The 23192-nt window shown below is 35.6% G+C and overlaps 1 protein-coding gene across 7 annotated transcripts in view; it reads left to right on the top strand.

Annotated features, from left to right (window-relative positions):
• Positions 1 to 23192, top strand: part of ANKS1B (ankyrin repeat and sterile alpha motif domain containing 1B) — a 398399-nt gene that overhangs the window by 171330 nt on the left and 203877 nt on the right. For all 7 annotated transcript variants that reach the window (XM_077783569.2, XM_077783570.2, XM_031507463.3 and 4 more), the window contains 2 exons: positions 19372 to 19952; positions 21850 to 21922. In XM_077783569.2, the coding sequence (XP_077639695.1) occupies positions 19372 to 19952; positions 21850 to 21922 (654 nt within the window). The remainder of the gene's footprint in view (positions 1 to 19371; positions 19953 to 21849; positions 21923 to 23192) is intronic.

The raw sequence follows: 23192 nt of genomic DNA, 5'->3' as shown, positions 1-23192 counted from the left end.
CCTTCCTCTCTCCTAACCTGCGTGCAGTCAGGGCCACACGAGCTCCCAGCACCGGGAGCTGTAAGGAGAGCATGTCCATCACGCTTTACTGAGTGAAGGGTGAACAACCTCCCCTGGGCTAGACAAAATCTGTGGTATTTTGTGTTCAGAGTTCTAAGAATTATGACGCTGGAGCTGATGCAGTAGTGAAGTCAGAAAACTAAGGGTGCATATCTAAGGACATGAGCCTCCATCTGTTCTTAGAAGGGGATTTGTCAGAGAAAAAACTGAAGCACTGGCAAGTGGAGTAACCTCTCGAGAGACACACATAAAACATGCAGCATAGAGATGTGCAGCAGATCCCAAACTTGTTAGAGTTGCATGTTCTCTGCACACAGATCAAGCGTTGCCCAAAAGATAGGTAGCTCTGTGAAACAGGGTCCCTGGGCAGGTTATCATCAGAAGTCCTGTTGATGGTTTTCACTCTTGAGCTCTTGTAAAAAGATAAAACTCAACTGTTCCTTCACCTGGATAAAACAGAGAGTGGTAGACCCACTACTTGAAGAAAATTTATCATTCTAATTTGTTCTACTGCAAATTGAAAATTTCAATACCTTTGTTTAATACACAGGAAAATTTAATCAGTCAATTATGTTGAAATATGTGGAAGATCAAAAATAACCATGGTATGTTTCTTGAAAGTATTAGCTAGAATAAGTACTCTTGGATCAGATGCTGTAATATCAAAAACAGTAATTATATTTTAGAAATATTTGGGGGGGTTGAGCTTATACAATGAGAAAAGGTGAAATTCTTACACTAACATTCCTTTTCCTGAGGCAGTAAGACAGTATTTTAAGAACATGCTTATATGCGGTGAAAGGAAAAATGAAACATTTTATTCCTTTTTTTACTCCTTTTAGTGGTGAAGAAAATAAAAAGAGATTTTAGCATAAATTAGTGGAGCATAAATTTCCTGCACCAGGCTGCTTTTTGCTCACTTGTTTAGTGTAAAGTTCTGGTACCTGAAGGGAGAGATGATGGATTTGAGGGTTTTTCCCTTCCTCATCTTCCATCATCACAACGATCTCTAGTGTAACAGTTCTCTAGTTTACATTTTTATATTTTACAGTCTCCTGAACTATAAAACACAATGGCAGGGACTCTCCACATGTTTTGTTTACATAGCCAGGCTGAGTGTGAGCATTTAAAAGCCATGTCACTGTTCAACATGTCTCTGGTACTAAATTACAGTTTAGAGAGTTAATTTGTTATTTGAAAGCTGCCCTTTTGCTAACGTATGTGGTGATTTTGCTTTTTGCTTGCATAAAATGTCCCTTCTTTGTGGGGGTGGTGGAAGTGGTATGTCTTCTGTAACACTTACAGCTAAACTGAAAATCCAGCCTGGTAGATATTTTAGTATCAGGAGAAAACAGGCTGTAGACAGTCAGCAATCCATGTACCAGTTCCATACCCATATTGCTTTGATCACATGGATATAAGCTGGAATTCACCTGTCAGTTTGAATGAGTGTAGTTGCCCATATGAATAATTAGACATAAACTTGGTCTTTTTCTAGAAAAAAACAAAGTCAAAATAAGGGGTTTTTCATTGAAAAAAAATATTTTCCCACAAATTTTAAAAATACTATTAATTAACATAAGAAATATCCAGCCTATTTAAGGTGTAGTTGCCAAAGTATAGAATTGGCAGCAAAATTACTGCTCATAGGTTTTTATCATATCATTAGCCACTTCTGTATGCAGACTGGACAAATCTGTTTTATACTTGTGATTGCAATATGAATTCACTTCCTGCAGGGGAAAACACTGACTAATCCCTTGCAGACCACATGAAAAAAAGGGTTTGTACTCAAATGTAAATATCAAACAAAATTTGACTTATGACTTTAGTTTTCAGTATTTTCAAACTGAATAACCTGCATTTAAACCATGTAAAAAACATGCATTCTAGTTCTGAACAGTTCCATTACACAATTTGCTTTCTAAAGACATTTGTGTCTTCACAGTCATAGAATCAGTAAGTGTGGGAAAGACCCCCAAGATCATCCAGTGCAACCTTTGACCGAACACCAGTGCCACGTGCAGGCATTTCTTGAGCACCTCCAGGGAGGGTCAGTCCACCAGCTTCCTGGGGAAGCCTTTTCTAGTGGCTTCTCCCTTTCAGTGAAAAAATTCTTCCTGATGTCTAATCTCCCCTGGCACAGCTTGAGGCCATTTCCTCTTGTTCTGTCTCTGGGCTCCTGGGAGAAGAGGCTAGCCCCCACCTTTCTACAAACTCCTTGAGCAAATGTTCCTGATAAGAAATATAGTCCTTAAATGTGTGCTGAGGCAGTACCATATATTCACTCACTTCAGGAAGCTTTGCAAATACCAAAGATAAAGTTTTTCACCATTTCATGTTTTCCCAGAAGCAGAATTATCACAAAATTATTATCTTTTAGTCATTCCTACTATCTATGGAAAATGCGACACTCTGGAAATGCATATTATACTGAAAAGTGGCAGATGCTCACACCATATGGATCAGCGAGGAACAGCTTCATGAATGCTAGGTATGGCAGAGGATCCTCTGGGTATTTTCACATCAAGAATTGCGTGGGCATAAAAGACCCAAGGACATCTAAAATATTCTTGATCTCTCCTGCCAACTTACTGCAGTGCAAGCTCTGGGGATTTTTTTGTGTGCTGTATATCTTAAATGGTTTTGAGGAGCTACTTGGGAGACCTGTAGTTCATGGCATGTCTGCAGATGGTCTCTGAACTCATCAGACCAGTGGCTGTTCAGCACCACTGGCTGTTCTTAGCAAGGACTAGATGCAGTGACCCCATCCTGGGTGTGTGCAGCCTTTGGTGATGGCATTCCTCCACAAGCCTCTCAGTCTGTTCTTGGAACGGAAGTGAATGGATGGTAGTTAATATAAATGACATTTTGGTACAACACAAGCATCTTCTCTGTGGAATTTTAGCCACTATTGGAATAAGAAGAAATGGGTCTAGAGAACCCAGAAGAGAGAGACCTGGAAATAAAAAAGCATTCTTTCTCTGGTAATATAAATGTCTTTTTCTCCCCTCAATCCAATGTCAAATAGATGGTATTTAGTAAAGAAGCACTTTGGAAGATAGTTGAATAATATTTAATGCTAATGATAGTAGTAAAAGTAGAAAAATATCTGGGTTTTAAACATGTATTTTATTAATTATTTCTCATACCATCTTACAGATGTCAGTATTGTCTCCATTTCACAATATTTCTGTGTTGTACAATGAGCGTGTGATAACCCAGCAGTTCAGGAAATAGAAACATTTAACCTGTAGACTGATGTGAGGACCTGTTAGTCCTGAGAGAACACATGAAACAGACAAAATTATATTGACATAGAAGGCTGTATCTTCCACCTGGGCTTCTATTTTTGCATTGCATTATATTCAGAGTTAGATAAAGCATTTTCCACAGCTGTGCTTATCGGTATCCTTACCTTGTTAGGGAAATTAGATAAAAAGTGTGAGAAAGCCTAGGGATTGAGTCAGTTTCTGGGAAGATTAAATGTGTAGGAGTGGAGGAGGCAGATGATTCTGTTTGGGGTCATAACTTGGAGCAATGAGGAAAGGCTGTATGGCACAGGGTCGATACCCTGTTTTGGAGGCTGGAGCTGTGTAGTGGGAAGATTAAGAATGCTGTTTTAAATGGAAGTTTCATAGCTGGATTGATAGAGTTTCAACTCTCATATTTTCTAAGGTTAATTCTCACAACAGAGGCAGGTATAAAATCTCAAGAGATGTTACTTTTCATATGGAATTAAATTCTGTAGGTTACTCAGATGACCTTAAATCATATCAGGCTCTAGGCAGTAAGCTGAATGACTGCCTTGTTACCTAGAAAGTTTCTTGAAAATGTCTCTTCTCAAAAAATACTGCTTTTCTTTTAGAAAATTCTATGCTCAGTGGTCATCTCTGTCATTGTTAGTGAGCCAGCCACAGCTTCTGAAATAAGGTTATATTTGCAGAGATTATTTGGAGATTTTTGGGAGGATTTTCTAGCCAGCATTAAAGAACCTGAATGCAGTTTTTATTAACCAAAAAAATGGCAATTATTAGAAGTCTAAAAGCTAGATGGGCTGTTGTAAGAAAGATCATAAAAGGGCAAGGTATTTAATTGAATTCATGACAACATTGCAGACTCCTGATACAGTTTTTTTTCTTACTTTTCTGTGTAGAGTTGCACAGTAAATAAATGTTTTAAGTGAACACCATAATTCTAGCTCCCCTTCCAATACAGAATAACTCTGGAAGACCCTAGAGACTCTATTTGTCTTAAACAGAATGAAATACTAAATTGTCTGACATACCAGTCCTCTCTGTAAGAATACTGGATACCATCTGCCTCTGATATAAATTCATTGCATCATACTGTGTGAAAAATCATGTTTTTCAAAATAATATTTAATCATTCAAATATTTTAAATATTTTAAATTTGTTTTGTTGGAGTTAAATCATAACCATTTTCTTTTGAAGTATGTGTGCCTAGGAGTAATGTAACACATCATTATTATAGCCAGAGTGCTTTATAAAACATTTTCCAGTTTTTCAAGTTATTATAATGACACTATGTATACTCTGTAGTTAAATTTATTTTCACCTACATTCAGTTTCTTTCATATTAAAAAGGATTTCTACAAACATTGGAGAAGTATAAAACCACAGTGTAAGAGTTTTTAAAGGACTTCTGAAAAATTTAGGGTTTACGGTAAAGTCTGACAACCATCTTAAAAGATGCTGATAATACTTAGCTTTCCTATAGTGCCATTTTCCTTAGCAGGTCTTAATGTCCTCTAGAAGGATTGATGTTACTGCAGCTGAGGAAATTCAGGCAAACTAATATTAAAATGATTTTTGAAATTCACCTGGTAAACAACTGAAAATGCTAGGAGTAGCTACTGAGTAGCAACACAGCAGACTTTTGGACTACAGTGTTTTCTTCTTCATTCTGTTTTGCTTTAATTAGAAAGTCTTCCATTAAGAAAAATAGCTCTTAATGGATTGTAACATAGTTATTGTGGACAGTTAAATATTTTTAAAGGTATCTATCTGTGCATGATAGCCAAATTGAGTTAAAGCCTAATTCCCTTAGTCTTTCTTGGCAGCCCTGGTATTTTACTTATATTGTTGAAAATATTTCTGCAAAACAGACAATTGTGCCATCTTTAAACTGCCTCTAGCTTGAAAACTGGTACTGAAATGCATCATAACATGGGCTAATTTGGGTTGGAGCAAGCTTCACAGCCTATTCAATGCACTATGATGATATTGCATGTTTTCTGTAACCAAGTAGAGTTTTTTAAAGCACTCTTGCTCTGTACAAAACATTCTAGCTATTGTCAGTGCAGTGTGGTCACATCTTATGTCTTTTTAAGGAGTTCTGGGTTTTTCTCCTTCCTGTGACCTTTCCTATCAGGCATTTAAGTTACATTAAAGTGATTTCTGTGGATTTTCTGTAGGCCATTAAACAAGACAGTTCTGAAGTGTTCATGTTGCAGAGTTTGTTTCTAGTGAACACTTGCATTAATACTTAGAGCAGGCAGGTATTTAACAGAATTTCAATGCATGCTCTTATTTTCTTCAAATTAGTTTTTACTTTTTTTTTTTTTTTTTTTTTTTTTTTTTCCTGGCAACTAGAGCATCTTTCTGACCAGAATTTGCCATTAAATCAGATAATGAATACATTTTCTATATTTCATAAATACAGTCTATTTATTCTCTTCTGTATCTAGAAGGAGTTGTGTAGAACCTTATGTCCCCTTAGTCAAAAGGAAACTACCACATCAGGCATTTTGGATACCACAATTTATATTTGGAAGGGGCAATTTCTCAGTGTAATGCTCTCAGTGAACAGCTGGTACATAGTAAATTTTATGTAATCACAGCTGTCCTCAGTGATTTTTATGACTCAGCCTGAGTTTGATACTAAGACTAGAAGCTTAAATTATGTTCAATTTTTGTTCCTTCATACTTCAAAAAATTTTACTTCAGAAATAAATGAAAAGTATCCCAATCTCCTGATTTATGTGGTTCTTGACAATCTGTAAAATCCTAATAAATGCTTGAGGTCTTTCAAGAAAATCAGTTCCTCTCTAGTGGCTTATATAAAAATCAAGTTTCTTTCTATATATGTAAAATCTTTATTCCAGTTTTGATTTAATAGGTTTTGAATGTTCTGCTGTGAAAAAAAATGTCAACATGAAATGGCTTCATATTAGTAAATGTAGTTGAATCAGTATTATTATTCAGCTAGTCTGTGTCACATGCGTAAAGACATCATCCAAAAAAGCACCATTGGATTCCCACATTCTCAAGAAAAATCAGTTGTTACCTTGAAAACTACATTTTAATTAGGAAAGTGGAAATTTGTCATGATGGCAGATAAATAAAAAAAAAACCAAAACAACTTGCCATGTACTTAGTGACAGATCTGCAGTATTCCCACTAAAATTATGGGAAGGTAATTTCTTTTGTAAGAAGATAAAAACCTTCGGGGTGGAGAATGGCTTATGAGCAGCAAAGGCTTGGAGGCCACTGAAGATGTAGCAATGTGGCCGATGACACTGCCAGCTGTGTCACTGGAGTGGGATGTGAGAGATGATCTACTACATCTGAAAAATGGTTCTTGATGTCTCTAGGATCATAGCTGTCAATTAAGGGTTCCTGATGCTGTTGAGAGTGCCCCAGTAAGGGCTCTGTGTGCCATCCTTATGTTACTATGATTTAGTGGTGTTGAGGGTATTTAAGGGATGAGAGTCACACCTCACACACAGTTATGGGTAATGTTTCCAAACCAATTGTGGTGCATGAAATTGAAAAAGAAGTCTATCTCATTCACAGGTTTAATTCAAGAGTATGTGGGAGCCTAATTGTATTAACTGGCTTTAAAATTGTGGAGGAAGCAGAGCAATAACAATCTCATGCATAACACTTCCAAACTTTTCTTGTCACCAACATTGGATCTGCATATTAGCAGTGTTTCTGTTTTCTGAAGAATGCAGTTGATAGGGTACGTAATTTCCTAGCTCATCAAATAACCTTTTTGTCAAAAGGCTGAAAGGTATAGTTAAAAGGCTGAAATTCATCCTAAGATTTTGAAATATATAAAGTGATAGAAGTCAATGACTTCTTTACCTGCTTAAGCTATTTTCCTTTTTTCCCCTCCATCCCAATCTGTTTTTTAGGTGTATAATCTCCCTGAATATGTTTGTAATCTCATGAGGATTTAGAATGAAACTTAACATTTTTAGGTTAAGGTTCTCTCTCTAAAGTTAGCAGAAGGAAAAGTACATTCTGCATGTGTGTATTGGTATCTTCCAATTTACAATACCTGTGGTGGCAAATACAAGTCTGTGTAGAAATGAGCATGTGTGTTAGGAATTTTTAATTTTTGTTTTGTTTTATCCAGTATAGGCCAACTCTTCACAAGAAAGGCATGGGTTCATGAAACAGGCTAAAAATACTTTCAGTGTATACTTTCAATGTAATTCAGAAAATAATTTTATTTGTGTAAGAAAAGATGTCGCACTTAAATATGATTGACTTCAGGCAAGATGCACAGTAAAAATAAAAACTCCCTGCAATTCTCTTCATTTATAAAGAAACGGCAAACAAAGCAGTGTCCACTCAACAAATACTTGAAAACCTCAGCTTGTACCTGGGCAGTAGTTTAGAGTTGATGTGGCTGTGATATATAGGCAAGGAACATAGCAGAAGTGAAAGACAGAGAGGTCTAATTTCAGTATTTTGATCAAATGAGTTTCTTGACAGGAGAGACAGATGTAGCAAGATGACTGAAAGCACTTGTTGAGTAGTGCAGTTCTGGTGAGAGTTCCCTGGAACTATTAATATATAGATATTACCATATAGAACTATTAATATGTATATATATAATTAATATTTCCCCTTGACTTCTGCTTCTGTGTTTTCCCACTCTCATTTTTTTGCTTACTCTCCTAGAATATTTTTAATTTTTCTGGTATTGAAGCTCTTCTTTTAAGTTTTCTCTTTCTTTTCTTGGTTTGTTTTTTACAAATCTTCAAGCAGCCTTTTTGTATATTCCATATATTAATAAAATGTGAAATAAAAATAAAATCAGTTTGTTGGAGCTTTGCCTTTTTAAAATACTTCAACAAACACTCATTTGTGAAAGAAATATATGGTGATTAAAACTGAAGTCTGATTTACATATTTAGTGTCTCAGTGTCAGCTGTATTCAGGGCGATGAACCTCTTTATGCTCTTATGTGCAGGGCAAATGGAAATGGCACTTTCTGACCCTAAATTCATTATTTTGTGTTACCAACTGCTGTGTTTTTCTAAAAGACATTGTACCACACCTGTCAGCTTCTGAAGAAGACAGGCCAGCACTGCCTAAGCTCTGGTCCACTTTGATCAGCCGGGAACTTTTGTCTGATACCTAACTTTGAAATTTATAGAGCAGTTTGGGTTGGAAGGGGCCTTTAAAGGTCATCCAGTTGGATACCTGCATAATGTGCTGGAACATCTACTAGACCAGGTGAAAACCCCATCATGACTGGCCTCAAATATTTGTAGCGATGAGGCATCCACTGCCTCTCTAGGAAAGTTGTTCTAGTGTTTTGCCACCCCCATTGTAAAAAACTACTTCTTTATGTCTAGTCTGAATATGCCTTCTTTTAGTTGAAAACCATTACCCCCTGACCTATTGCTACAGGTTGTACTAAAAATTCTCTCCCTATCTTTCTTCTAATCCCCATTTAATTATTGAAAGGCAACAGTAATGTCTTCACCTAGTCTTCTCTAGGCTGAACAGCCCAGCTCTCTCAGCCTGTCTTCATAGGAGAGGTGCTCCAACTCTCTGATCTTTTTGGTGGCCCTCCTCTGCACCCACTACAACAGGTCCTTGTTTTTCCTGTACTGAGGACTCCGGAGCTGAATCCAGGTAGGGTTTCACCAGAGTGGAGTAGAGAGGAAAAATTACCTCCTCACCATAGCCCTCTCAGTAGCTGTACTTCCATCCCCATTTCATCAAAGATGAAATATTTTTACTTTCTATGATTCAGTCTCTCTAACTGCCAAGATACATTAAAAACTTATACCACAAAGATCTTCAAAGAAAGAATTCTCACTTTCCCACTGGAGTTCTTATAAGATTTGCGTTCTGCCACCCTTCACCTGAGGACTGTGAAGTAAAATCATACAAGTGTGATGGTTTTTCTTTATTAATAGTCTTCCTCAACTAATTAACTTCAGAAACTGGCAAAACGAATCAGACCTTGGAAATGACTGGCATATTATACACATCTGCAAAACAAGATCTCAGTGATCTATTGTCTCCTCAGGTGAAATGTAAGCACACTTGCTTAAATAGCAGAAATTTATAAATGATAGAAGGATCAGATCTGCCTGGTTTGAGGCCTTAGTTCACAGATAAATAAAATTATTGATGATACCAAATGTAACATAAATAGATTAGAGGAGAATGAAGCAATAATAACATTCTAGGTCTGCTTTGCTTCAGATGTATCTGGTTTAAGGCCCTAATGAACTTATTATGACCTGTCTTGAAGCAGTGTAGATGAGAAGTAAATAACTCATTATCAAAAAAGGTGTGTTCTAAATCTAAAATATCTAATTACATAGGAAGTTTCATTTATTTATTAAAGATGTACCAATGACTGGATGAGGTTATTTCGTAAAACAGTGTTTTCTACCATCTATATACCTGGTATTCTGAACAGACTGTTAGCTGAACCGAATCTGGACTATAAATTATGGGACTAGAATGGTATCATTCCCACAAATACTAGTCTATTTTCTTAGACTGAGTTTCTGTTTTCCTATTTACAGTTTCTGGACTCGTAAACAACCTCGTATTTCTATTGGTCTGGAGAATGCTTTTGAAAGCTGTACCATCTTAGTGCTTTTAGCTTGATAAATTAGTCCTCTTTAAGTAGGATGAGTGGTGATCTACTGTATTGCTGCAGCTATTCAGTAGATGGAACTCTGTCCTCTTACTCTTACATGATCCTAACTGAAGCTAAATTATTCAGAGTTTCTATGTGCAGCATTTGCGTTGCGTAACTTTCCAGCTCGTTGCGTAAGAGGGGTTTTAATTACGTTAAACTGTGTCTCTTGGTCTCTGTGGGAGCTTCTGTCCTGCAACTAACTGATGAGTCATACAGCTTTTCCTGATAATATTTTTGTTTATTTGCTTGCATTTGTATAGTAAGAGAGCTCTGTAAAGTGTCATTTGTGGTGGAGCATGAACGTTTGTAATTGTCTTCCAGCACCATTCACGGCTCTTCCATGTCTGAGCAGCTGTAGTCTAATGCTCATTTTTCCTTTAACTGTATCTAAAATTGAGCAAGTGCTTTTCTGCATCCTAGTAGCTAAAAAAAGCTACGCATTGACTGCTAACTATGCTACTTCCCTAGCAGTCATAGTTAATTTAAAGCAGGTTAATTTCATGTTCCAAATGCACATATGTTTCCAAAATATCATAAACTGACACCTTGTGTCAGCCAGCCTTTTCATGTTCTGTGGCACTCAGGTGTTCTAGCTTCTTAACTTGATGGCTATTTTGATAGAAGTATCAACAATCATTACTTAAAATTGTAACAACTTTTCAGTTCCTATTTAAAGTAAGTGTATGTAAGTCATCTAAAATGGAGTATGTGCACACATGAAATTAATTATTCTACCATAAAGGATTCTTTGAGAAGTATTGTCTTCATCTGCCCTCAGTACTCCTCGTCTGCTACCATTTGTTCTCTAAGAAACAATTTTAGTGCCAAACCAGGTGTCTAGACCAACTTGGATACTACAAATACTGTTTCTGACCTCTAGCTGCTTCAGCAGAAAGGCAGAGATTTCCAAGTTGTGTGTCACACCTGTCAGCCTTTGCAGTCACTTTGGATATCCTATAGTGTCTAAAATGGCCATATGTGTCTGCATTTAGCCACCTGAATCTCTGCCCTTTATTTCACATCTTCTTTTAATCATCCTGTGTGTAATATTACTTTTAAAAGTAAATATAGTTACTTGTGAAAAGTAAACAACTTTGAGAAATATTAAATATGCCTAGAAAGTTATTACACTTAGATAAATTATTTTGCACATTACTGTGTCACTTTTTAAGATGATTTATATTTTGTACATACTTTTCAAAATAAATGGTTATCCTCTCACATTTGCAACCCTCAAATAAATCATTAGGAGAAAGTAAATACAGTTAATTTGGTTTTTATTTTCTCATTTTTCCCAATCAGTATTTATAACTAAAAGATGTGGTGATCTGCAAGCTTGATAAAAGACTATGATTTTTAGTGATTAGTTTCAATACAGACACATATAAGCAATTAGATAAAATTTCAGTGAATATTCCACATGGGGTTGAAAATCTGAATGTAATTTTCCTGACTGTATATGTACCTACACCATGAACTGAAATTTCATTCTACAGCCACAGATATTTTCTAGACATTAATAATTTTTGTACACTTTTTTGTCCCTACAACCTAACAGATTTAGTAAAAACTGAAAGAGACCATTTGGGGTAGGGGGCCATTATTTTATATTATTTCTTATGAAAACATTAATTCCATTTTTTCTGGATTTTAAACACAAGTTGAGAAAGAGCATAGACAATCTTGTATGTGGAATGAAAGAAGAGACAAGATGAAGTATCTTAAACATACTGCTCTGATCAGAAATATATTCTATATCAAGGTTAGAAAAGAGAAATGTATGGTCAGTGCAAATGACAGAATATACACTTTGCTTTCCGGTCTTGTCTCATTATGGGGGAAACTGAGTTGTTGCTAGGGTAATTAATTCCTTTTAAGTGAAATTGTTGTGCAATGTCTCCTTTTAGAAACATTATTCTAAGAATCATCCACTATTTCTTACAATTTCTTTTGCCTTGTATATCGTAAGTTTTGTTCCCGCTTGGTGGAAAAATTTGTCATTCCTTCTTTGCATGTGATGTGTGAAATACCAGAAATGGAGCATGTAACAGGTTTACAGTCTTCAAGCAAAGGATATGGTTTCAAGAGCTCATCTATCACATTGATATTGCTTTGCACTGATTTTAGTTATTAAGTGTCACCAAGTTTTCCTTTCATATTACTCTGCCCTGCTGTTCTATATTGTCAAATTAACATGTACTTTCTGAGCACAGCCACAACCCACTCAACTGCTTTCTACTGAAAAAAGAGATCCCCACAGAATTTCTCTATGTGATTATATGTGATCTCTCTGCAGAATTACATTTTAAATGCATTGTCATTCACTTCTCAGAATTTCTTATGAAACATTCACTAAAAATTACAAAGACACATTGAGAGAATTTCTTTTTGCTTTTGCTGCATGGCAAAGCTGAAACATTCCAGCAGAATTTTAGCTTGAATGTGAGTGTTGAATTTGTCCACCATTTCACCTGAGGGATGTTGACCATTATTTTATCAGACTGATATATTTAGTCCATAAAAATGTTACCATGTTGTTTTTCTGAAGAATCCTTATTTTGATGTGAAGGCATAAGGCAGAATTTTGTGCTGTAAAATGTGATGGTTCATGAGAGCCTGTCTGTCTTTAAGATGTCTAGGAACCAAGCCTTATATAGTCACATAGAAAGAAATCCTCATGGAAACGGCATTATGGAGGTGGCAGCTGCAGCTCTTTATTTTTGTCTGTGTTGAATTTTGCAGTAAAAGATTAACCCTTTATGTGATTGTGAAAATTACATTTATGACCTCCTCTAATACAAAATATGCATGTATATAAAAAGAAATCTGAAGTTACACAGAAGAGACAAAACAGCTCAATAAGAGCTAAAATTAACTCTTTTTGTACCAGATTACACTGCTATTGCTGAAAATTTGGGCAAGGACTATATTTAGGCATTATAATGTGATTAGAATTAGCAGTAATAGCTGCCTAATATCCTTCATCACCCAAAGCTTTCTTTCTTTGTTAGATGCTTGCAAGCAATGATCAATAAACTCCATATCTTTCCCTGAAAATATTTCTCCTCTTTTCAGTTTCTGATGGATCGTAGTGAAACGATGAATGTACAGACAATGAGGTAGTAAAACCCCTCAGTACAGAGTCAAGTGCAGACTACAATGCTAAGGGGTGAATTGGCAGTTTTGAAGCTTATAAGAGCAAACTCCCAGCCCACAAAGATGCACACTAAGGGAATGGGTTTTGGGAAGCTGGCAGTGTTGGAACTTGGGCATAGAGCCTGGAGACCATCGACAGCAACCGTGCCCACCACTTTTTGGTGGTTTCTCTAGATTTAGGAATGACCAGTAGAAGAAACTGCAGTCTGGCTGGACACTATTGGTCCTCTTCTGTGTTGTTGCCAGTCACAGTAGAAGCCCATAGTCTTTATTACTTCTTTAAGTAATCTTGTTCTATCTCCCAGGTCCATTGTACCTTGCTATAACTTTTCCTTGAGTGAGAAAACATTGCTCTGCCTCATCTAAGATATCTGCAGCCAAAGTGCTGCCATCAAAGAACTGTAGCTTGGTCAGAGCACAATGTTGTTTGCAGTGTGAAATAATGCCTTCCTGAATATTTCTACTTGTGTTTTTAAATACTATGAATTTTCTGTCTTATATCTTTTTTTGTTGATCATCCTCTTTTATATTGCTTTGGCAATTAAAATTATATCCTCACTACTGAGGGTATTCCAGTGTTTGCAAAGCAATCTTTACTATGCAAATATGCTTACCCATCCTTCTGTAAGAGGGTAGTTTCCAAATATTGCTCAGTTCTGACTGTTGGTTTTAGCAATCAACTAAATGTGAGGAAAAGGGAGTTGAGAATACATTTTTGGGCATATATTACACATGTGAAAAGTGTGATGCTAAAAACATCTTTCTGGATCAAATGAAAACAGAAGTTGAATAGAATAATCAGGTCACAATATAGTTGTTACCATAGCTATAGAACAATTTTCTAGTGGATTTTTATTTTACATTAGAAATTTTGTGCCATGGCAACAGCAATGCCTGTTAAAGATCTAACTCTATCATTATAATTTATCTATTACAGCTCTTTTCATTAGTGTTATTAACAACTGTTATTCTCCTGAATGTACTTTAGTTAGGAACATGAAATCTCTTGGGATACAAATGTGAATAAGATTCCAACTTTACATGAATGCAAAATTCACAGTATTCAGTATGCTTCTGATTTTCTTAATGTGCTCTGCAGTATTGGAATCAGAATCAGGAAAAAATATCTGTGTTTGATGAAGCATCTGTAAATTATAACTCTTGAATACTGAAAGTGAGAAATGGTATTCCATAGAGTTCTATATATGTACCACAAGCAACTGTGCTGGGGTGCATCAGTGTGAAAATAAATAGTTGATTGAATTTCAATCTGCTGCCTAAATACCAGTTTGGTTGTATATAAACTGGTGATAATAGCAGTATGTATCTGTGGCTTTGAGATTATGGCACAACTGAATTTATTTGTAGCTCCAAATGTAAATGTTTTCCTTGTAAGACAGATATGGAAGTATCACAGTGATTTTCAGAAGTAATCCTCTCAGATGGATAAGCTTTATGTGCACTTTTAATAACACTAAAGTTCTGTAGAAATGACATCTGTTTATGTTTTGCTATTTATGATACTATTTATGAGTAAAAAGATAAAGTGGTAAGAAAAGCAGTATCTGGTAAGGAAGCAAGATCTCTTTCTGTTTGCTTCTTTTTTTATTACAAAAATAAATGTACTTGCAAAAAGAAAAAAAAATTGCTTATAAACTGAATGCTTCTCTGGGACTGAGTCCAAGAGCTTGAACTTCTCCTGTTCCTTTGTGTCCCCACCCTCTTTCTAAAGTTCCTTCTCATAAAGTTTACTCAAATGCCTGGGAGAAGAAAAACATGTCATTATTAAATGTCTGTTCAGTGAGTATAGACTATGTAATGTTTTTGTTTATATAAATTCTTAGTGCCAGTTAAGTTGCTTGAAATAATAAGAATAAAAACAAGAAGTAATAAATTGTTTAATAGCATGGGTTTTTTTCAATACAGAGCAATATTCAAAAAAATATTTTGATATGTTTAAAACCAGAAAATAATATATAAAATATCACATTTTTGCATTGCTACTAAGCTTCAGGAGAAATATTGATTTCAGTATCATTTTTCTTGAAGTTTATGACAGAAAAATGCATCAATAAAAAAAACCCATCTCAGAGATGGGTAATTATTAATAGATAGGATTTAAATTTTTTTCATAAAGTTGCCTATTTTAACAAGGGTATAGTAGTGGTATTATCCTGTGTAAAGCTTTTCATTCCTTAAGATCTTGAGATGGAGATCTTGGATATTCCTGTGAACAATGAATCTGCATTTTTGGATAATGGTGCAGTTTGAAGAGACTTTTCAGGTCTTAGGTCAACAAATACTGATTTGGAATAAGAAAGAAATGTACTCTAAGAAATAATTTTATGATTACCTGTTATATGGTTTATTTTTTCCTTCTATGATTTATTTAGAACATGACAGGGAGTGATAGGCTACTGTACTATTTAGAGCAGTGCTATAGTCCATCTCTGTGTTCTCCTTTTTTGCTGAACATGAAACTAAAATAATAAGCAAGTCAGCATTCAAAGAGCATTATCCTTAACAGTTATCAGTTCAAACGCCAGAAGATTCAGAATTATAATTGATTCATTAAACTTTGGATATCTGGAGGATTTCTAGTCCATTCTCCTCTTTGGAGCAGGACTGTCATCATAAGATCAGACATACCTTTTCCTAAGCAGGTCTTGAAACTGTCCAGAGGTGCAGATGGCACCACTCTGGATAACCTGTTTTAGGGCTGCAGTGCAGCATGTGATGCTGCTTGCTCTTAACCTTCATCATGACCACATGGATATGTTTTTTTTTCCTGACAGCCCCAGTCTTTTTTGTTGCCTGGTATAGATGTGGTTTGCATTGTTCAAAATCATGGGGTGAAGAAGTTATATCTATAAGATCTTTGCTTACTTTGCCACATAATTAACAAAGCTCTTTTTAAAAGTTTCTTTAATAAGAGTCTCCCTGTCTCTACGAGGACTTTTTTCCTCTGGTCAAGACAAAACAAAGATTACCAAGTAGCCATTTACCATGTTCCTTAGTTTTTGAATGATGAATGTTGACACATTAGAGCTCTGATTTTTTTGATCTACTGAAATGAATAGTGACCATGCTTGAAAAATATTCTGTGTTTAAAAATGTTTAATACTCTGAACAAAGAAAATCTTGAGGAATCTCAAATCAGATGCCTAATCATTTTTGCATTTTCAGCATTATATCCATGTGCCCTATCTCCCATTTTTCAAATTAGCATAATAGCACATTACAATCTCACCTTAGAAGGGTACATGAGTTCATATTTGTGAACTTCTTAGATAGAGAACATCATAAAAATTTGAGAAGCTGTTAAAAAACTTGATATTCAAAGAAGAATTTAGATGCTGTGCAGTAAATAGGTAATAAGACCACTCTTATTGAACAAAGAGAATACAAATCCCTGGAGATAATTAAAAGGTGTGAAGATGTGACACTTAGGGACTTGGATTGGTTGTGGTGGTGGTGGACTCAGCAGTGCTGGTTTAACAGTTGGACTTGATGATCTTAGAGGCCTTTTCCAAACTGAACACTTCTATGATACTATGAAAATGTTGAGGAGCTTCTTCATTAGGCAAACTTCATTATCAACATTAAGTGAAATAGGGTATTTTTGAAAACTAATAGTGATCTTTTAAAAACTGAAATAGAGTCCTTGCTAACACCTAAGACTGATTGGTTCACAAGCAACCTTTATTTTAATTTTTCCTGACTTCCTTAAGCTATTTTTGTGGGTATTTTAAAGATGAAAGTTATACCTAAAGTACAATATATATACTTATGTGTACACAGTACAGTAAGGGTTGTGAAAGATCAAGCTGAAAAAGGCTCATACAATATATTTGGAATCTTTGCTACCACATCAACTATCAAAACAGGAGAATTAATGTTTTGATATGTTGTCACTGCATCACTGCTGGCAAGTAAGAGACACAGACACACTTTCTAGTGGTCAGTACATATATTTACTGGCCACAGGGGAATGGGAGTTCTCAGTAAGAACTTGTTTACAGTAGTCAATTGAGCAAAATCACAGCATGAAATGCCACGGGTTCTTGGCAGTCTGTACTCTTAAACTGTTTGTGTTTTGCCAGCCTTTGGCCAATACTGAATAGATCCACCTAGACAGTGCCCAGGCACTGTGAAAGTTTTGGCTGAGACCAGTGACTATTCCCAGTGATTATTTGGATGGACCAGCTATGTCTTGAGAATGAGGAGAGTTTAAGTTAAAGGACATGAGCCTAGTAATTCCTTCAGATCCTCATAGCTGTTGGCCAGTACTATTTAGTAACATAGATGTACCAAAGCTAGTAGTGAAATTCTTGCAATCCAGGTTCTGTAAGCTTTTCTTTTTCCTAATTTATTCCATCCTGGTTGGCTTTTCTCTCTTCAATGAGTTCAATACACAGCTGTAAGATACCTGCTGGAACATCAAAATAGGATTCAGTTCATGACAGATATATAAATGTAGGTATCTGGACACAAATGGAATGCTGTCTCCCCTCAGTCACTGGCAGTGTAGTTAGCCCAGTTAACAGAGTACAGAGAGTGATAGGTTCCATTCATTTTATTAATCTGACCTCTATGGTAGGAGCTAATGTGCTTCTTACCCATATAGAAAAATGAGGTGACTTAATCTGGAGCAGAATCTCAGCTACTGAGTTTTTCATGTAAAGGAATAACAACAAAACCAGTCATTATTTGCATAATTTATTCCTCATTTTGAATTCACCTTCAACATTGCAGGCATATGTATAAATCAGCAACTTTCAGAAATCAAAGAGAGAATGCCCCATGTCCTCCTTTTCCCCTGAATTTTTCCCTTAAACCAATTTTTTCTGGGTTTATTGATCACTTAAGCTCTGACATGTCCTACGTTTAACCTTTCTCCATAACACCTCACATCTTTTTGGCTGCAAAATGTCTCAAGTGTATATTCTAGTTGGTTGTTTCTCAAAGAAGAAAAGTATATTTTCTTAGGTTCTTTGAATTTTATAATATATAGAAAAGCATTTAATTTTATATTTTTAAGCTGCTGACTAGTAAAAGAGTTGATGAAGTTTTGAAGTAGACACCAACATCTTTCTTCTGTCATTCATAAAGTCAAGCACTGCTTTCTTTTAGAAAGGATATTTTGAGACTTGATTGGGAGGGTTTTTTTTGCCACCAGATATTTTAGTTAATTGGAGAAAAGTGCTCAATATCTTTGCACGTTATGGCATGATGCTATATTCAATTCATTGTGGTAGCTACTGCTGTGCTCACAGTCCTACACTTGGAGTTTATCTAGAGCATACAACTTCTAGAAGGAATGAAATTAATTTATTTATCTTTAATGAAGTGGTTATAGAGATGTGACCATTAGTAGGGACACAGTTATTCTGACTAGAACATGCTGACTTAATGCCATGTTGATAGAGTGATATTAACCACACCAACACTTTGGATGAGGCAGTGCAGGACCCCTTTTTTTTTCCCTCTTCCTAGGTCTTTCAGCAACGAGTGTAAAAAAGAGCCATAGAATTTTAATAATTCACTCTAAACCTTGCCAAAGAAATGCATTTTTATGTGATTGCTTTTTGTGTTTATGTATATGCTAAGTTACATATAAAGTGTGCTTGAAATGACTTAATTTGTGTTCTTTTTTCCCAATGGTTGCTATTACTATTCTCAAAAGTTCCCAAAAATAAAAACACTAAAATCTATTCCTTAGAGACTGTCAGTAAAAAGGCATCATAGTGTAAATTCACTATTATTATAATGGTTATAAAAAGAAAAATTACTAAGAATATTCGTAACAATAATGGTTCTTCATGTATTTTACCACTTACAAACTACCTACCTAATTCATCATACTAAACTATATAATTTGTGCACATTTCAACTCAATAGCAAATTAAAAGAGATATCATCAAGTTGATGGAATAGCAGTGGCCTATTTTATCTTATAAATTTGTTTTTTCATGGAATTTATATATAGCACTGAGCATTGTTGGTTGTTCTACCAGCAGATATTTTAGTTAGGATAAAATAGTCTTTAAATATTTAAGATTTTTTTAAAGAGAATAATAAATCGGTTCATGGCATAGTTGTCTTTTGTTTCTTTACACAAGAATGTACCAAGCAGCATTAAAAAGTCATTTTGAGGGGAGTAAGGATTTTTTTGTTTGCAGCATTTTATCACCCTTTTATGTTTACAAGGTGTTCTCTCATTTCAGAGCAACATAGCCAGGGTGAAGCATCCACTGAAAGTGAGCTTCCTGAAGAACACCCTGCTGAGCAGTTTGCAGGTTTACTTCATGGATCATCACCTGCATGTGACCCACCTGAAAATCCACTCCAGCTGTACAGCAAAGTAAACCTGTGCAGTGGGCCACTGGAGAAAAGCATTTTGAGCAAGAGTGCAGCGCAGCAGATAAAGCTACGGAAAGAGAGCAGCTCTGATCCTCCTGTTAAGAAAAAAAAACCACCAATTGTAAACAGAACCATATTTCATACTAAGAATAAACCAGCAGAAAATCATACCCTGGTTGGTGCGCCAAGGATCAGTGAACAATGGGTTATTACCACTGGGGGATTTGTGGAGCGAGCGTGCACACTGGGCAGAATACGATCTTTACCAAAGACCTTGCTGGAAATGCATTTGTGCAAAAATGTTTCAAAATCTGATTCTAATCTTATCACTCATCCACCAAATGATAAAAAAGCGAGAAGCAATTGGAGTGAACCCACACCAAAGCCACAGTGCTCCAAAGGGAATTCGGAGAGAACACCTTCCTTCACCTCAGAGTGGGAAGAAGTAAGTTTTTTTTCATTTTTTAAGTACTGTGGTCTTGTGAAGACACTGTTATTGTTTTCAGTTTCAGAGACAAAAAGTGAATATTCCACACTGCAAACCTCAGAGCAAATGTCACAGTGTATTGCATGGGAGTTCAACAGCTGGCACAAAATGCAAAGCATTTCTGTTCACACGCTGCCCACTTAATAAAGTCTATTGTTTCCTTAGTGAATGAAGTTAACCAGAAGTAATTCTGCAATTTTTTGTGGCAATGAAATTATTGTCTACTAAAGCCCTCACCACTTACAATAATAATGTTGGTAAAATCCTTAGTAACTCTGCCTATTGTTTGCAATTTGCTGATTATTTCCACCATGGCAGTGTCCCGTAAGCAAGATCCAGGAGAAAATGGCAGCAAAAGAGAATTGATTGTGCATTCTACAAACCCTCCTTATGTATCGTATCCTCTAAATGCTCTGTAGCCTGTGTACAAAATGCTTGGCACATACCTGGCTGCTGTGTGAAGTGGGAATACCCTTATAGCTGAAATGAATTCAGGACTACTAACAGAAATTTCCACACTGAATTTGTAGTGCACATGCTTGCTCATATGAAAGACTTTATTTTAGGTTTAGAATTCAATTTAAATTAATTTTTAGACACCTTATGTTTAACTTTTCTTTCCTGTACTGAATTTCAAGAATGTAAACGGTTCTTCATAGACACAGAATTGCCCATCTCATTGAGGTAAATTAAGAGTGTGAAATGTTTAGATCTTTACTGCTTCTACAGAGAAGGGAGCATTTCTCTTTAAAACTACCTGAGTGGGGAAATTCATCTATCTCCAGGGTGCTATTATGTTCAGAAAGAACCCCGAGTTTGATTATGCGGTTGGTTTTTTTCTCTAGGAAAATGTTTCAAGCTATCCTAAATGTCTGATTTGATAGGGCATTTTAAGGCACTTTTGTGAGAGAAATACTCTGTCAGAGAAGATGTATTAGGGATATCAGGTTTTGATCTTTACAACTGGGATATGTTATTATAAAATCCTGATTAGAATCAGGTCCAGGTTTGCCTTTCTACATGGTCATCAAGGTTTGATCTTAAAAGTAAAAAAAGTGCCATAATGTATGTATGCATTTATGTATAAAGTATGAATGCTCAATCTGAAGATTCTGTCATAATTTCCAGAATCTTCTGTCACCAGTGACTAATACATACTTTTCCTACTAGCCCTAATATTAAGCTTAGTAAAGTGTGTTTCTCTTTGTCTACCTTCTTAGTCCACAGCAACCTTTTGATTCACTTTTTGGTTTGTCCTGTTCTTACAGAAAATAAAATAGATAGAGTGGTTTTGACCTAGTAAGTTCAATGTGTTTTAGAAACATGTGAGCAAGTTTTGGGATCAGTGCAGTATTGTTTTGCAGAGAATGTTGTTCGTGGTATGTGGGGACACAAATATGTTTCATACCTATTTAGTGCCCTTGGGGCAGATGGAAAGAAAAGGGGGCTAAGAAATTCTCTGGAAATAAAAATTGAACAATTGATCTAATTGTGTGTATTTTAAATACTTTGGAACATACAAGATAATTTTTTTATTAATTAATATTACTGCTTAAATAAACTACTAGTGGTCATACCTAGATGAGCAGAGTCATCAGTATGTAAGGAATTCTACCATGAAAAAAGAAATACTAGTTCCAAGCCTTAGTTTTTGCTGACATACAAAATTGCAAATCAAATTGCAATATCCAAATCGAAGATAAATTAATTGTCTACTTTTGGTGTATGCACTTTTACAACTTTGATTGTTTTTTTCCTAATGAGGGTAATAATGCCATAAATCTATGCATGAAAAACTAAAATAAAATACTAAAGATTGGATCTTTTAATTGTTTCACTGTTCTCTCTTTTGTAGATTGATAAAATCATGAGTTCAATAGATGCTGGAATTAATACTGGACTGGGGGAGATGAAAAATCACACTACAAGTAAGGAAAACCAACTATTGTTTAATTTTGATGTAATTGTCCATAGGGAAACTGTGGATATAACATTGCTAAGTAACCCACTGTGTTGAAATAATTTGTAGATATTTGAATTACCATGAACAGAATCTATGTTGTTTACTGTTAGAGATGCATTAGGCCCAGTGTCCTGGAGCTGTTGCTTTAAATAGCATATTGGAGTCATTAATGTTGTTGTGAAATCTTACCAGAAAAAATACTCCATTAATGTTTTTGTATTGAAGCCTTTCTTCTAGGGTGGTATTTTACAATCTTTTTCAGATGAGGTTTTGTTTGGAATGATGGAACTCTGAGCATATATAATACATTAACTGCTGACACTTTTTAAAGTATTTTATTATATAATGCTGCTTCGAAGAAATATTTGGCACAGGGCTGAAAATGTTGCTGACAGACAGTGACTGGTGTTAGCAATGATGGAAAAATTTGAAAACCTCTGCTACTAAGTCATGCTTAGCCTGTTGGTCTGTCAGCATAAACCTGTGCAACTGTGCTGATAAAAATTTTTAAAGCATTTTATTATGTCTTCTCCCCAACTCATGGAGGGAAAACTGACTTGCATGTCCGAATAATTTAGTCCTGAGGCAAAGCTGTGTTACTCAGCTGTACTGGTACATCCCTGCTAAAAATTACATTGAGTATATATATAGGGCAGGGTGTTATGTACCTTATCGCTTAAAATTTGGAAAAGGATATATTTGAACAACTGCCCATTTCATGGAGCATTACATCTATACAGAATGAAACTGTGTCTTATCAATTAAATATAATTGACACAGTTATTTTAACAGTAGCTTGCAGTGAAAAGGGAATCTAGGATAAAGAGAAAATAACTGATTTGAATGCAAATATAATTGCAGATAAAACAAGCAGACTCAGCTTATTTTTTTTCTAAGAAGAGTAAGGGGCAATATCATGAGAAGTGCTAGGCATGTTGTTCTGGCAGTCTGTTCTTTCTGCAACTTGCAGTGTTGGAAAAAAACTGTTCACAAACTCCACATTAGGAGATAGTGAATAATTTCTGAAGATATTATAAATAATTCAGGATTTTCTGTGTCTTGTTTTTAATCATGGTAGTTGTTCTGGGTCTGCTGGAGGTGGAGTTATCTTTCCCATAGCAGCCTTCACAGTTCTTTGCAGGAGTAGCTAGAAAGGTGTTCACCTGTCAAACTCTGGTGCTCGTCAGCACCAAGGCTGCCTCTCCAACAGAACCCCCTTGCCAGTGGGGAGAGGG

This window comes from Lonchura striata, chromosome 1A (genome assembly GCF_050655825.1).
Source record: "Lonchura striata isolate lonStrDom1 chromosome 1A, ASM5065582v1, whole genome shotgun sequence".
NCBI lineage: Eukaryota > Metazoa > Chordata > Aves > Passeriformes > Estrildidae > Lonchura > Lonchura striata.
Note: the sequence above shows the minus strand (reverse complement) of the source record. Positions and strands in the feature narration are given on the sequence as shown.